Below are 14,610 nucleotides of genomic sequence, written 5' to 3' on the forward strand. Positions count from 1 at the left end.
GGATCATTCATTCATTACCTGAGCTGAAACTAAGAGTCAGTTGCTCAGCAAACTGGGCCACTCAGGTGTCTCTTCCATAAACCACCATCCTATACCAGTTAGTTTGTTTTATGGTTGAAGGAGTTGGATGGTAAGTCATTCCCTAGAATGGGCCACTTGCCTCTCTACCCCTTGTTTGTTAAGGGTTCCTGCCTTCTGGAACCTTTCTGAGTTCCTCAGTGCCTCTGCACAGGAGGTACTCAAGATGTGTTTGCTGAGTTGACTAAACAGCACCCAAACACATATCTCTGAAATGAAGTAAATATTCTTGTACTCTGGTATCAAGAGTAATAAAATTCTTTATTCTGATGGAGTTGCTAAAGATTGTGTTTCTTGAATCATTTTTCTTTACCACAAATCTATGATGAGGAAGGTAATGTTTGATCACGAAATTAATAACTAACATCCTGAAAAAACATTTAATTTCTTAGAAATTATTGATTTAGTTTATCTTTTAATATTTGTTAAGCTTAGTATTATTTCTTTCTCTAATTTGTGCCTTTAAACTACACACTTTTTTGGTGATATTTTGTTCTATTGAAACCAAATATGAGACTATCACAATGATGAGATGAAATTCAATGAGACCACAATTAAGGCAGTGATCATCAGGGTGGAGTGGAGAGGGAAGAATTGGTTTTCTTTTTAGAGCAGGGGAAAAGGGTAGAGGGAGAGGGAGAGGGAGAGTATCTTAAGCAGGATCTCTACATGGGGTTTGATCCCACAATCCTGGGATTATGACCGAGGGAAACCAAAAGTTGGCCACTCAACTGACTGAGCCACCCAGGTGCCCTGAAGGAGAAACATTCTTAATGTGGTAGAAAATAAAGTGAACAAGGCTTAATCTGGGAGACAGAGAGTTCTAGGAAATGTCTATGATTCTGGTTTATTACCCAGAGAGGTAATAAGGGAGGGAGGCTAGATGTTGGGGCAACATAATGACTTCGCTTTGGGATATCTTAAGTAGGAGATGCCTGTAACACACATAGGTGATGTGTCCAATGCAGTTATAAATACGCATGCAGAGTTCAGAAGAGAGCTTGGTTAGAAATGAGGCTTTGAGAATTATTGGCAGGTAGGCTAATGAAAACCATGGTGATGGCTGAGGTCTCTCAGAGACAGTGGGCAGAGGGAAGTAAATGAAGAAATTTTTGGTAGGGGTGACTGGGTGGCTCAGTCAGTTGAGTGTCTGACTCTTAGTTTCCCCTTGGGTCATGATCCCCGGGTCATGGGATCAGACCCACATTGGGCCCCACATCGGGCTCCAAGCTGAGCATAAAGCCTGCTTGGGATTCTCTCTCTTTCTCTTTGGCTCCCTCTCTGCCCCTCCCCCACTCACACATGTGTGCTCTCTCTCTCTCTCTCTTTCAAAGAAAAAAGTTTTTTTTGCTAAAGAAAGAGGCAGAGAAGCACTGAGGAAGGGAGGAGGCAAGCCGTGGATGCGGTGTCATCTAACTCAAGGAGAGCATAGCAAACAGGAGAACAAGTAAGATAAAGATTAAAAGGTTGGGGCGCCTGGCTGGTTCAGTTGATGCGACTCTTGATCTCACGGTTGTAAGTTTGACCCCTACACTGGGCAAGGAGCCTACTTAAAATTTAAAAAGGTAATCACTGAGCCTGGGAGTTAGGAAGTCATGGGTAACTTCAGAATGCACCATTTCAGCAGGACAGACTGGATAATCTACTTGGATCCAAATAATGAAACAGCACACAAAAGATTCAATTAAAGGGGACCCGTAAGTTGTCCAGCTCGCCCCTTCTGCCTTGTGGTTCCTAATGTATGATGGCAACAGGTGGTTCTTCGCTAAACTGATCACTGAAAGCCCTCGGCTCATATGTTTCCTTGTTGTCTACTTGATACTTTTCTCTGGTGTTGAGGATAATTGTGTTTAGAATCAAAAAGGCTCCTTTTGTCAGGAAGGCTGCTGTGAGGAGTTAAGGGAATAAAGTAAACCTCATGAGACTGAGAACTTCATCTTTTAGTCCTCCAAGTGTCTATCTTTCCATCTGGTTGTTAATGAAACTGCAGTCCAGGGCTCTATACAAAAGGGGAACTAAATTAATAGTTGCTGAAGGATTCATATGTAGAGGCAGCAGGGAAGTTTACCACCTTCAGATTACAAATAAATGTCAATTAGTCTTTGAAAGCAAGACAAGTTGAGAATAATTAAGAGATTAATGTATACCAAAAGGACAGAAGATAAGGCTGGATCACCTTACATGGGCTTCTATAACATCCTGTGGCATTGGATGTGGCTATTCCAGACCATGTCTTGTAGTAATCATTGAATGAGATTGCCTTAGTTGACCTGAAAATATACATAAAAATCAGACAATGAGTATTTGCAAATTTGCTTTTAAAAATTATTTATCAGGTTAGACTGCTTCAGATAACAATATCTTGCCATAAGACATTAAACTGATTTGCAATTTCTAATAAATGATCTAACATTAATTTCTCCACTAACATATACAAATCACAAAAAGAAAATCTTGCCAAATGTATTTCAAAGATAAATGTAAAATGTGCATTTGCGTTATTATAAAATGAAAAATATAGGTTTAAGATATCTGTCTTTCATGACTAATATTTAAAAAAAGAATTTCAAGAAAAACATCATACTTGCACATTTCTCTTTCTTCAATAAAGTTTTCTTAAGTATCGCTGACAAATTTTAGTAAAATCATCTTTATTTCCTTCTTATTATGAGGAAAAATATAACGGCAGAGTTGGGATCAGTTTAATTTTCACACAAAATCTGGCCATTTTAATAAAGGGGGAAAAACCCAACTCTTTTCTAATAATCTTACCTGCACTTTTTCTTCCCCGTGCTAATATTACTCTATCCTAATGGTAGAGCAAAGATTGTTAGAAAATATTGAACAGGAACTGTGAAACAGTCACTTAAATAACTACATTTCCAACTCTTTTCGTACAAAGATTTTGACTGCAGAGATCCTCAGCACTCTGCAAACAAAACGCGACTTTGGAATATTTCCAGATGTGTGAAATCACCAATTAACTGGCTTATGTAGATGCCTAAGTGTCAGATATAAAAGAGCTTATGTCTATTTTCTTTGAAGCTCTTAGCTCTTCGGAAGAAGTGACTTTTCAGTTAGAACAAGTACACCAGTATTAACTTTTCTAGGTGAATTGTGGCTACTTTGAAGTAAATATCAGACTCAATTTTGAAATGGATGGGGCAATATCTAAATTCTTTAATGCATTCATTTATTTAAATGATAATTACAGACACCTCATTTTAAGAGTAACATTTTCCCAATGCGTTATTGCTTTTGCAATCACACGTAAGAAGAAATCTGAAACTGGGTGAAGCTAAATTAATCACGGCTGTTAAGGCTCCCAGAGCTGCGTGCGATGCTTTACACCAGTAAATGACATATTAAATTAACATTAATTTTGCCAACGAAATGCTTCAGCATTTGGCAACAGAGGTAACAAAATGAAAGGCTGCATTATATCTCCTGCATGAAAAAGCTTGTGATCAATTTGCTGTCACAGATCATTTACCAGACAACAATGACCCAAGAGGAAGGAAACTGTCAACACACTGTCTCATGAAAAAAAAAAATACACCATCTTTAGACACAATCGTCTCCATTGTGTTTTTTTTGTCTGTTTGACGACGACCCTTGACCCTCTCCCGTCCCAGCGGTGTCCTGCTCAATTTCAAACTGTTAGCCTTTGGGCGCTTTCTTTTCTTCCCCAGCATAATTAAAAATATTACTCAAAAAGGTATGACTTTAGTACAGTTTGAATACACCGAGTAGAATGTCTTAAACATTTGAGAAAACTTGCATTTCCAATTCTGTGAAAGAAACTGTTCCTTAAAATAAAAGAACAGTAACTATTTTAAAGATAATTTAGATAAGCTACTAAGTTTACAGGGAAGTATACACATGTTTATAATTTGAAACATGAACAGGAATTTCCTGAGTATTATCATTGGCATTATGAATATGAGAAAGCAGAAGATATAATTTTAAACTGAACATCAGAGCCTATTATCCTATTGAGAAGACAGGATATATACCCAAATTAGCAAACAGAATCGCTCTATATTTAACACCTAAAGTGTTATATCACTTGACACAGACATTTGGAGATGACAGTGACAGTTCTTTGGCAGTGGCAGTAAGCTAAAAAAGTTGGAAGAGGGAGGTGTGACTTTGTCTTGGAGGCTTTAGCGAAGGAGTCACTTGGGATATGGACCTGGAAGAGATGGAGGCATTTTAGGCCAGGAGCACAGTATTAGCAATAGCTCAGCTGGGAGAGAGCACGGTGCACGCATGTGCATGCATGTGCTCTGCGTGCAGTCCATGTTGAGGGAAGAGACAATAACAACAAGATAATTGACTATAGTGGAGAGTTCCGATTTCAGAGCAATTGGAATTCGACAAAATAGACGAAACTGGGCAGGATCTTCAGATGGAGGCAGAGAATAGGTTAGAGTCGGTTCAGTAATCTGATTTATTAGGTGACAGACAGCAATTAGAAGTTCTTGAATTAAGGCAAGTAAATTGTGAAACGAGTGTGTGAGTTAAGAGCTTTTTCTGGCCTTAGTATGCAGGGTGGAGGATATGAGAGGGTAAATGCAGGGAGATAAGTCAGGAAACAGATGCAGGAATTCAGGGAAGAAACACAGAGCTAACGGGGTAGGGACAGAGATTGTGGAAGGGAGGAGACAGAGCCTCTGACACGCTAAGCAAACGAGCAGACTGGTTTTTTGATAGGGTAGGAAAGGTGGAGGAATCTGGGGGTCAACTATTCTTCTAAAGCCCGGAAGATTATTTAGTCTTGCTATTAACAGAAAGCATCTAGAGAGTCTGAAGTAAAATATGAGTTTAAATTTAAACATGGGTTTTAGGTGATGACCCTTAGGAGTGTGACTGAGAAACAGAGACTGGAAATAAGAGATTTGGGTCAAATCAACATAAAGGTTGATAGATGATGCCATTAGGGAAAACAAACATAGAAAGAGTAAGTAAGTGTTTAGAAAAGAAAGAGGAGGAGCCAATTCAGAGTCAGGAGGAGCCAGTGAAGGAAACAAAAAGGATCAAAAAGGGGAGGAGAGACTCGTGGTACTGCTCGTTCATGGAAGCAACATCCCAGCCATAACCCAAGCCTACTGACTAACCCCCCACAAATCTGGATATTGAGTCATTGGAGCATCATGATTAAGAGTGCAGGCTCTGGAATCATCTGGTCTGTGTTAAAACACTCAGGTACTGCTACTTGTTAGCTCTGTGACTCCAGGCAGGTAACTATTTCACTCCTGTTTCCTCATGTACAAAATTAAGCCAGAACTTTCTCCAGCAATTTGTTGAGCCTTCAGTGAAGCCATCCATGGGAAGAGCCAGGCAGGGAGTGTAGCATCTTGTAACCCTCTGCGTCAGCCACAGCTGCTTCTCTCCAGTGCCTTGAGGAAGCACCTCATCGTTTCTCTCTTGCAAACTCTAAACAGTTTCCTAACTCTTTTTCTCAGTCTCTTCCTATTCCAGGGAATCATGCCTCTGCTTGAGAACCATGTTCAGTGACCTAAGTCTACAGGAAGAAGTCTAAACACTTTCAAATAGAACTCGAGGTGCGTTAGCATCTGACCATTTCCAACTGATTCTTCCACGATTCATCTGCATGTAGAGAGGCTCCATCATATGGAACCTCCTGCGGAACCCGAGTTGACCACAATATTCTGTATGTGTGCAAGCAGTCCTGTCTAGAGACTCGCTGGTCTCCTGTGCTTGTCCAACTCTTATTTACCAAGTTTCCAGTCCAGTAAAAGTAGTATGTATGTGGAGGTTGTCACAGTGGACATTGAGGTCATCTTGCCAATAGTAACTATTCCGTTCTTCCCCCTTATGAACGTGCCATTCAGTCTGACAGGACTGACTTCCACCCTGACTGTAAGCTGGGGCCCGATGGGTTTAAGGCTTTCTGACAACAGTAACTACTTAGGGAACATGACCTAACTAGATGCAACTGGACTGAAATTTATTCTCATTTTCTACTGAACCCTGATATCTGGCAGAGTCAATCCTCTGTTCTTCTTCAAGATTGTCTCGTTATCCTGAGTCCATTGCATTTGTAGAGACACTTTAAAACCGTCTTGTTAATTTCCAGGGGAAGAAGACTGCTGAGATTTTGACTGAGGTTGAATTGAATCTATAGATGAATTTGGAAAGAACTGACATACGATAATATTTAGTCTCTCCAAAGTCACAAACATTGTTTATCTATTTCTTTAGGCCTTTTAAAATTTCTCCCAGATACATTTTGTAGTTTTTGGCATGGATGCCTTACTCATCTTTTGTTACATTTTGATACTACTATAATGGCATTTTAAATACTTTCCATTTCTGTGTATTGATTGCTAGTATATAAAAATATAGTTGCTTTAAAAATTTTTTAGTGTTTATTTTTGAGAGAAAGAGAGAGAGAGAGAGAATCAGAGTGTGAATGGGGGAGGGTCAGAGAGACAGAGACACGGAGTCAAAGTGGGCTCCAAACTCTGAGCTGTCAGCACAGAGCTGGACGCGGGGCTTGAACTCACAAACTGTGAGATCATGACCTGAGCCAAAGACGGCTGCTTAACTGACTGAACCACCCAGGCGCCCCTGTTGCTTTTTTAAATGTTCATCTTCTATCCAGAGGCCTAGTGAAATTCACTTATTAATTGTCAAGCTTTGTATATTCATTTGGATTTTACTTCTTTATAATCCCATTATTTGTGAATAAAGGTGGTTTACTTCCTCCTTTCCAAACTTTGTAACTTGTGTTCCTGGCTTCATTGCACTGCTTAGGACTTCTAGTGTAGCGCCGAATAGAAGTGGTGGCAATGGACATACTTGTCTCACTAAAGTCAGGAGGAAAGCACTCAACATTTCACATGTAAGCATGAGGTTTGCTGTTGGATTTTTATAGATTCTTTTTATTGGAATAAAGAATTTCTTCTCAATTACTAGTTGCTGAGAATTTTGACCATGAATAGGTGATAAATGTTAGCAAATACTTTTTCCTGATTCATTGAGATCATTTTATGGTTTTTTTCCTTTATTTGGTTAACTTAGTGAGTTACACTGATTTTTAAATTTTAACCCAACCTGGTTTTCCTGAAATGAAGCCCTCGTAGTCATGATGTATTACCCCTTTTTATGTATCAATGGATTCAATCTGCTAATATTTTGATTAGGCTTTATGCTTCTGGGTTTATGTTAGGTTACGGCCTATAATTTTTCTTTCTTGTAATAATCTCAGATTTTAGAATCAGACTTCGGAAGTTTGGAGCTATACCCATTTTCTCTATTCAGTGAAAAAAACTAAATACTTTTCTTCAAAAACTTTTCTTTAAATTTTGAAATACAGACATACCTTGTTGTATTGTGTTTTTCAGATACTGCAGTTTTTGCAAATTGAAGGTTTGTGTTCAATTTCAAGCAAACTGTCAAGCAAATCTGTGCCAGTTTTCCAACAGGTTTTGCTCACTTCCTGTCTCTTTGTCACATTTTGGTAATTCTCACAATATTTCAAACTTTTTATTTAAAAAAATTTTTTTAATGTTTATTTATTATTGAGTCAGAGAGAAACAGAACATGAGTAGGGGAGAGTCAGAGAGAGAGGGAGACACAGAACCTGAAGCACACTCTAGGCTCTGAGCTGTCAGCACAGAGCCCGATGCGGGGCTCAAACCCACGAACTGTGAGATCATGGCCCAAGCTGAAGTCGGATGCTTAACCAATTGAGCTACCCAGGTGCCCCAAACTTTTTCATTTTTTTTAATGTTTATTTATTTATTTATTTATTTATTTATTTAATGTTTTATTTTTTTTATTTATTTCTGAGACACAGAAATAGACAGTGTGAGCAGGGGAGGGTCAGAGAGAGAGGGAGATACAGAATCTGAAGCAGGCTCCAGGCTCTGAGCTAGCTGTCAGCACAGAGCTTGACACAGGGCTCGAACCCACGAACTGTGAGATCATGACCTGAGCTGAAGCCGGACGCTTAACCAACTGAGCCACCCAGGTGGCCCAATGTTTACTTATTTTTGAGAGACAGAGCATGAGCAGGGGAGGGGCAGAGAGAGAAGACACAGAATCTGAAGCAGGCTCCAGGCTCTGAGCTGTCAGCACAGAGCCTGACTTGGGGCTCAAACTCATGAACCACAAGATCATAACCTGAGCCAAAGTCGGCTGCTTAACAACTGAGCCACTCAGGCACCCCTCAAACTTTTCCATTATTATATTAGTTATGATGATCTGTGACCAGTGATCTTTGATGTTACCATGGTAACTGTTTGGGGTAAAATGAACCACACCTGTGCAGTATGGCAAACTTATTGATAGATGTGCGTGTTCTGACCACTCCACCCACTGGTCGTTCCCCTTTCTCCCTCCCCTCCAGCTTCCCTATTCTGTGACAAAACAATACTGAAATTAGATCAACTAATAACCCTGCATAACCCTGCAATGGTCTTTAAGCGTTCAAGTGAAAGGAAGAGCAGCAGAAGCTAGACATGACTAAGCTTAGTGAGGAAGGCGTATCAAAAGCCAAGATTAGCTGAAAACTAGGCCTCTTGAGCCAGTGAGCCAAGTTGTGACAGCAGAGGAAAAGTTCTTGAAGGAAATTAAAAGTGCTGCTCCAGTAAACCCAGGAATGACACAAAGCGAAACAGCCTTATCACTGGTAGGGAGAAAATCTGCGTGGTCTGGAGAGAAGATCTAACCAGCCACAACATTCCCTTAAGATAAAGACTAATCCAGAGCACAGCACTCTCTTCATTCCGCAAGGGCTGAGAGAGGTGAGGAAGCTGCAGGGGACACGTTGGAGCTGGCGGAGGTTGGTTCCTGGGGTTTAAGGAAAGAAGCTGTCTCCGTAACATGAAGCACAAGGTGAGGCGGCAGATGCTGACGTAGAAGCTGCAGCAAGTCCTCCAGAAGGCTGAGCTCAGATAATGACGTATGTGATATTCCACAACCCATCCTCTGCCTCCTTTTAAAGTAAAAGTGTGCAGAATCATTCTGAAAAGACACTCCTATTTTCTTGAGATCTAGCAACCAATCCCTTGCTCGTTCCCTCCTTCTGGGTTTATACCTGAGGTCCTGATACACTTTGGTTGCCCCTGGCATCTGGATCCATTTTTACTTTTTATTCTGGATGTCAAATTACTTTCCCTTGGGTCAGGGGGTGCGGAAGTCAGCTTTCTCACATCTCCATGCTTCTAAATGTCCTTCTCCTCTGGTCTGTAGGTGAATTCCTATTCTCCCTTTAGAAATCACCTCAGGCACCACCCTCTCCTGGAAGCTGGTCTTTATATGCCCCTCTTCCCACTCTGGCATTCAAGCTTTAGGAAGATATTTCTTCCTCTATGCTCCTCCAACATCTAGATCTTATCTCTGTGATAGGACTTATTATATTGTAAGTATTAACGTAATAAAATAAATTAGTAGGTGTGGAATTCGTAGCAATGTTAGATTGCATTTAACAGAGGAGGTACCAGTGATAGGTGACCTGGTGAAAAAGTATAAGCCTCTAAAGGAGGGCTTTGAAGAAAAGCTACAGGAGATGAAGTTTCTACTCAGTATGACTCATTTTAAACATGATCCCATCTGGTCTGACTTTAGCATTCCCCCCAGCCATGATCCTGGTATTAGCCCTGCCTTCCAACTATACCCTTTGGTAAAAGTTGTTCCCTATATGGCCCTGGAGACACGGACAGTCAGGCCCACCCCTGCACGGTCTACTCTTCGGAGGAGAGCTTCCCGTCCTGGACTATAAATCACCCAAGATCAAAGATGACGTATTATTCAGATGTGTGTCCCCAGTATGAGAGCACAGTGTCCAACACACAGCAAATGCGTGGGGAATGTATTTTAAATAAACGAGTCAGAAGCTGTTCTCCCAGAAGCTGCCCTGTATCTTGGTAAGTGGCATCCTACAGCCCATGTGCAAACTTCCCAGGTGATAAGCACAAGTCTACTCAGTTGACTAGACTTTGCCTATGTTTTGCTTTATCTTTTGGAAACAGGGTCTTAACTGTCTGGCTAGGTCTCTGGAATTCATTTCTACAGTCAAGTCAATTCTTTTAGCTCATGAAGTAAAGTCCTAGCATCTGATGCTACACAGACAATGCTAAGAGCAGCATCTCTTTTGGAAGAACTTCTGTGAGCCCTCAATGTAAAACTCTACATAAAAATTAAAAGCTAGGAGCACCTGGGAGGCTCAGTTGGTTAAACGTCCAACTTCTAGTCAGGTTATGATCTCATGGTTCACGAGTTTGAGTCCTGCTCAACTGTGCTGACAGCTCAGAGCCTGGAACCTGCTTCAGAATTCTGTGTCTCCCTCACTCTCTGTCCCTCCCACGCTCATGCTCTCTCTCTCTGTCTCTCTCTCTCTTAAAAACAAATAAATAAACATGTTATCTTCTAAAAGATACAATCGCTTCATCCTTAACTCTCAACATTTTCCTCTGGAACCTTATATTTTCCTAAATTGCTTGGCTTTTTGTGATCTGTAAATGGTTTGTGCTCATTATATTGATAATGTGTTTTTTCTTTATCAACAATAAAAAATGAAAAAGGAATAAGAAAATTCATATAATTACATTCCATTTTAACTCAATAATCTACAAAGAATTCAATCATTTTTCCACACTCTTCCCAAAAGCAAAATTTTTAAAAAAGGCATTGTAGGAGGAAAAAAGATCTACTTCCTTTTAGAAGTTAAAAAGTGAAAATATGGAGCACCTGGATGGCTCAGCTGGCTAAGCGTCTGACTCTTGATTTCAGCTCAGGACATGATCTCATGGATTGTGAGATGGAGTCCTGTGTCTGACAGCACAGAGCCAGCTTGGGATTCTCTCCCTCCCTCTCTCTCTCACCTTCCCTTGCTTGTGCTCTCTCTCTCTCTCTCAAAAATAAACAAACTTTAAGTAAGTAAATAAATAATAATGAAAATTCAGTTATGATAAAAAATATAAACAGTTTAAATCAATAGCCCTTTTAGTGAATACATTGAGGGTCAGTTGGCTGGCTCAGTTGTCAGAGCATGCAATTCTTGATCTCTAGGTCATGAGTTCAAGCCCCACGTTGGGTGTAGAGATAAAAGAGAAAGAGAGGAAGGAAGCAAGCAAGGCATTGACACAAAATATATAAAGAAAAACTTACCTGGGGCACATGTGTGGCTCAGTTTTCAAGCATCCAACTCTTGATTTAGACTCAGGTCATGACCCCAGGGTCATGAGTTCAAGCCCCACATCAGATTCTGTGCTGATCGCCTGCTTGGGATTCTCTCCCTCTACCCTTCCCCCTCATGTGCACGCTCTATCTCTCGCGCGCTCTCTCTCTCTCTCCATCAATCAATAAACAAACATTTTTTAAAAGACAAACTTACCTGATAAATTTATCTGGATCTTTAAGTGGCTCAGGGCTGTCATCTCTCACTGTAAAGAAAAATATGAAAGGATTCTGGTTGACTTGGAAGAAGGAATAAATGGTTTTATGTACACTCTTTCCAAACCCTCAATAAAATAGTGATAAAAGAATAAAACTAAAGTATAACACTGGGACACCTGAGTGGCTCAGTTGGTTAAGCATCAGACTTCGGCTCAGGTCATGATCTCAGGTTCAAGCCCTGCATCGGGCTCTGTGCTGACAGCTCAGAGCCCAGAGCCTGCTTCTGATTCTGTGTCTCTCTTTCTCTCTGACCCTCCCCTGATCATGTTCTGTGTCTCTTTCTCTCAAAAATAAACGTTAAAAATAAAAACAATAAAGTATAAAACCTCAAGGAGAGCAAACAAAAAACAGTAAGAAAATCATCAAAATGAAAGGTGTCAAGTGGTAACTGTTTTATCCAAAAATTTAAAATCAAATGACATGATGAGGGGACACCAATAAAAAGCAGTTGAATTTATACTTCAGAACCTGAGAAACAACTTAGGAATTGGAGATGCCAGATGTCTCTGTGTAATTTGTTGTGCCAACCAGAGCATAGAGGGAAAGGGGTGCTAGAAACAATTATACCAGGAGTGTCCCAGGCAGTCTGGGGTGCATGAGCACCCTCGTTATCAGTAAGGGAGTCAGAGGCCAGGCCCAAGAGAGGATGCAGGATTTGGGAAGGTCACTGGAACCTCCCTCATCTGGGTTTGAGCTCAGAGCTTAGCATGTTCTTGTCAATTCGCCAAGGCAGAGACCGGAGACCTAGCTGTTTGGGCTAGACAAACATCACGTTACGGAAAGTTTGGGGAATGAGACGCATTTGCATGTCTGCATACCAAACACCAGGTTTCGGCTTGGGCTAATGAAATTAATTCCAGACCACTGATTATGAGGGAGGAATCCCCTATATATTCAAGGTATGTTCTGGCACAAGGGAGGGCCAAGCCTGTAGATTCTGGACAATAGTTGCTACAACCTAGTAGGCCTGGAGAAGGTAGAACTGATTGTAGCTACTTCAGTGCTTTTGGAACAACAGAGAGGAAACTGCCCTTTTCTATCTGAAAGCCCGTCTATTATTTGAAAACAGCTTTTACAGCTGCCTTTTTATCATTTCTTCCATTAGCTAAACATACAGTTTCTTCAGCTCAGGGAATGAGATGCTCCAGATTGGGCGCGCCGGTGACTCCGGACGAGGGCCCGGCACACCAGGGTAGGGTAGGGTTTTCGTAAGACGTGTACCTAATGGAAGGGCACGCTCTGTTAGCGGTTCACCTAAATTTGTGATCCGATGACTCCTCGAGAACTCTTTCAGGGAGCTCTGCCACCAAGCTAGCTCACTCTCTCATTCTTTACTGGGAAATGTTAAGGCTTTGATCCCAAATGAATGACTTTATGCTCATCCCGTTATATTTGGAGGCACCAGGGAAAGGGAAGGCCTGGGTGAAGCTCCGGCTCTGCAGCTTGCTCTCTGTGTCCTCGGGCCACCTGCTTCATCAGCAACCCCCAGCCTCCTCACAGCGGGAGAGGCTGAGTGTCAGATGAATAAATGCATGTGAAAGCATTTTGTAAACAATGAAGTAAAATCAGGATCGAAGTTTACATGCATTCTTTTTTCATTCATTCATTCTACAAGTTTTTATTCAATACCTACAACCAGACACCACAGTGGGTACTGAGGCTGTGGTTCTAGCCTCTAATCCATGCCTCCAGAGAGGATACAGTTCACTGCCTAGGAGTTTCTCTTTTATACAATTAACTATCTGCTCCAATTTTGGGTTATCTAAAACTATGGTAATTCCTTTTATGCTTTTTCTAGATCTCTTTATTAATCTTTTAAACTATATGAAAGATGACTCTTGCAGCACTCCCCTTGAGACATTTTTTTCAAGTTGTTACAAGTAGGGACGCCTGGGTGGCTCAGGCAGTTGAGCATCTGACTTCGGCTCAAGTCATGATCTCAGGGCTCTTTGAGTATGAGCCTTGCATTGGGCTCTCTCTCTCTCTTTCTCAAAAATAAACATTAAAAAAAGTCTTTAAAAGTGTTATAAGTAATTTATCCTCACTGGATGCAGTTTTTCACAGAAATCCACACAGTTCAAAACCCTCTAATTTAGAGTGAACTTCTCCCCGCCTCCCTCCCCCTTAGCTGCTGTCTCTGCTGTTACCATGGACACTTTCCCTCCAAAGCTGTAGGAAGCCAGTCTCTGCTGCGGTGCCCCAGGCCACCCCTCCTAGTCTGGCGGAGATGGCAGGCAAGCTGATGACCTCTTACTGTCTTGGATTTCCACATATTTCACCAACATCACTAAAGAATATGGCGAAAACCTGCCAATGTTCTGTTCACTCTGTTGTCCTGTGCAGGGGCAGCTTTTCTGTCCGACTTGGCGGCACAGCTGGAGGGCCAAAAGGCGTGAAGGATGGCACCTACTAGCCAGGAGGACAAAAGGAGGTCTCTTCAGTTCTTTTTCTCACCCTTCCTTTTTGCAGGGCAAACCCAAAATCTATTACACTGAGTCATTTGCTATAGGAAATCCTTCAAAACGAGTTTTTAAATGTCCACTTCCTAGACTGTGGACACAGCTTTGTTATACAATCTTTCTCTATAATGATAGTACTGTAGGACTCAAGAAGGCTTACATGATATGAATTGTTCATTCATTCATTCCACAAACAGGAACTGAGTCCAGAGGATATGGCTGTGGATGCTACCGTATTCCATTAGGTCAGAAGTGTGGTCAGAGGTGAAGCGATAGGATTCATCTGTGTGCAAATCAGTTTCAAAACTGTCAGGAATTGGTTGAGGGACTCTGTGACTCTCATGACATGTTTGAAGATACTGAAAAAGATGCCTGTCAACGCCGCTTGATTTGTACCAGACCCAGGAGCCCTTGAACTCGGTCACAATTGGACAGACCTAGCTAATGGACTGGCAGGCCCTAGAAGGGGAACAGAAAAAAGAAACAGGGGACATCTGAGCAAAAAAGTACAAAAGAGCTCGCTTTGGCAGAGTGAGTCTGAAGAGCAGGGCTTGCTGTCAGGGAGGTAATACTTCCCTGACCCATGGCTGCCCTGTGCTGCTGGGAGGGGGAGGGGCAGGACATGGAGGAAAGAACTGTCCCC

General features: G+C 41.4%; 1 protein-coding gene across 4 annotated transcripts in view; it reads right to left on the reverse strand.

The window, feature by feature from the left end:
• UBE2U (ubiquitin conjugating enzyme E2 U) overlaps nt 1-14,610 on the reverse strand; it is a 56,084-nt gene that overhangs the window by 26,819 nt on the left and 14,655 nt on the right. For all 4 annotated transcript variants that reach the window (XM_029948024.1, XM_029948025.1, XM_029948026.1 and 1 more), the window contains exons 6-7: nt 11,447-11,495; nt 2,260-2,348 (exon numbers count right to left, since the gene is read on the reverse strand). In XM_029948024.1, the coding sequence (XP_029803884.1) occupies nt 2,260-2,348; nt 11,447-11,495 (138 nt within the window). The remainder of the gene's footprint in view (nt 1-2,259; nt 2,349-11,446; nt 11,496-14,610) is intronic.

This window comes from Suricata suricatta, chromosome 8 (genome assembly GCF_006229205.1).
Source record: "Suricata suricatta isolate VVHF042 chromosome 8, meerkat_22Aug2017_6uvM2_HiC, whole genome shotgun sequence".
NCBI lineage: Eukaryota > Metazoa > Chordata > Mammalia > Carnivora > Herpestidae > Suricata > Suricata suricatta.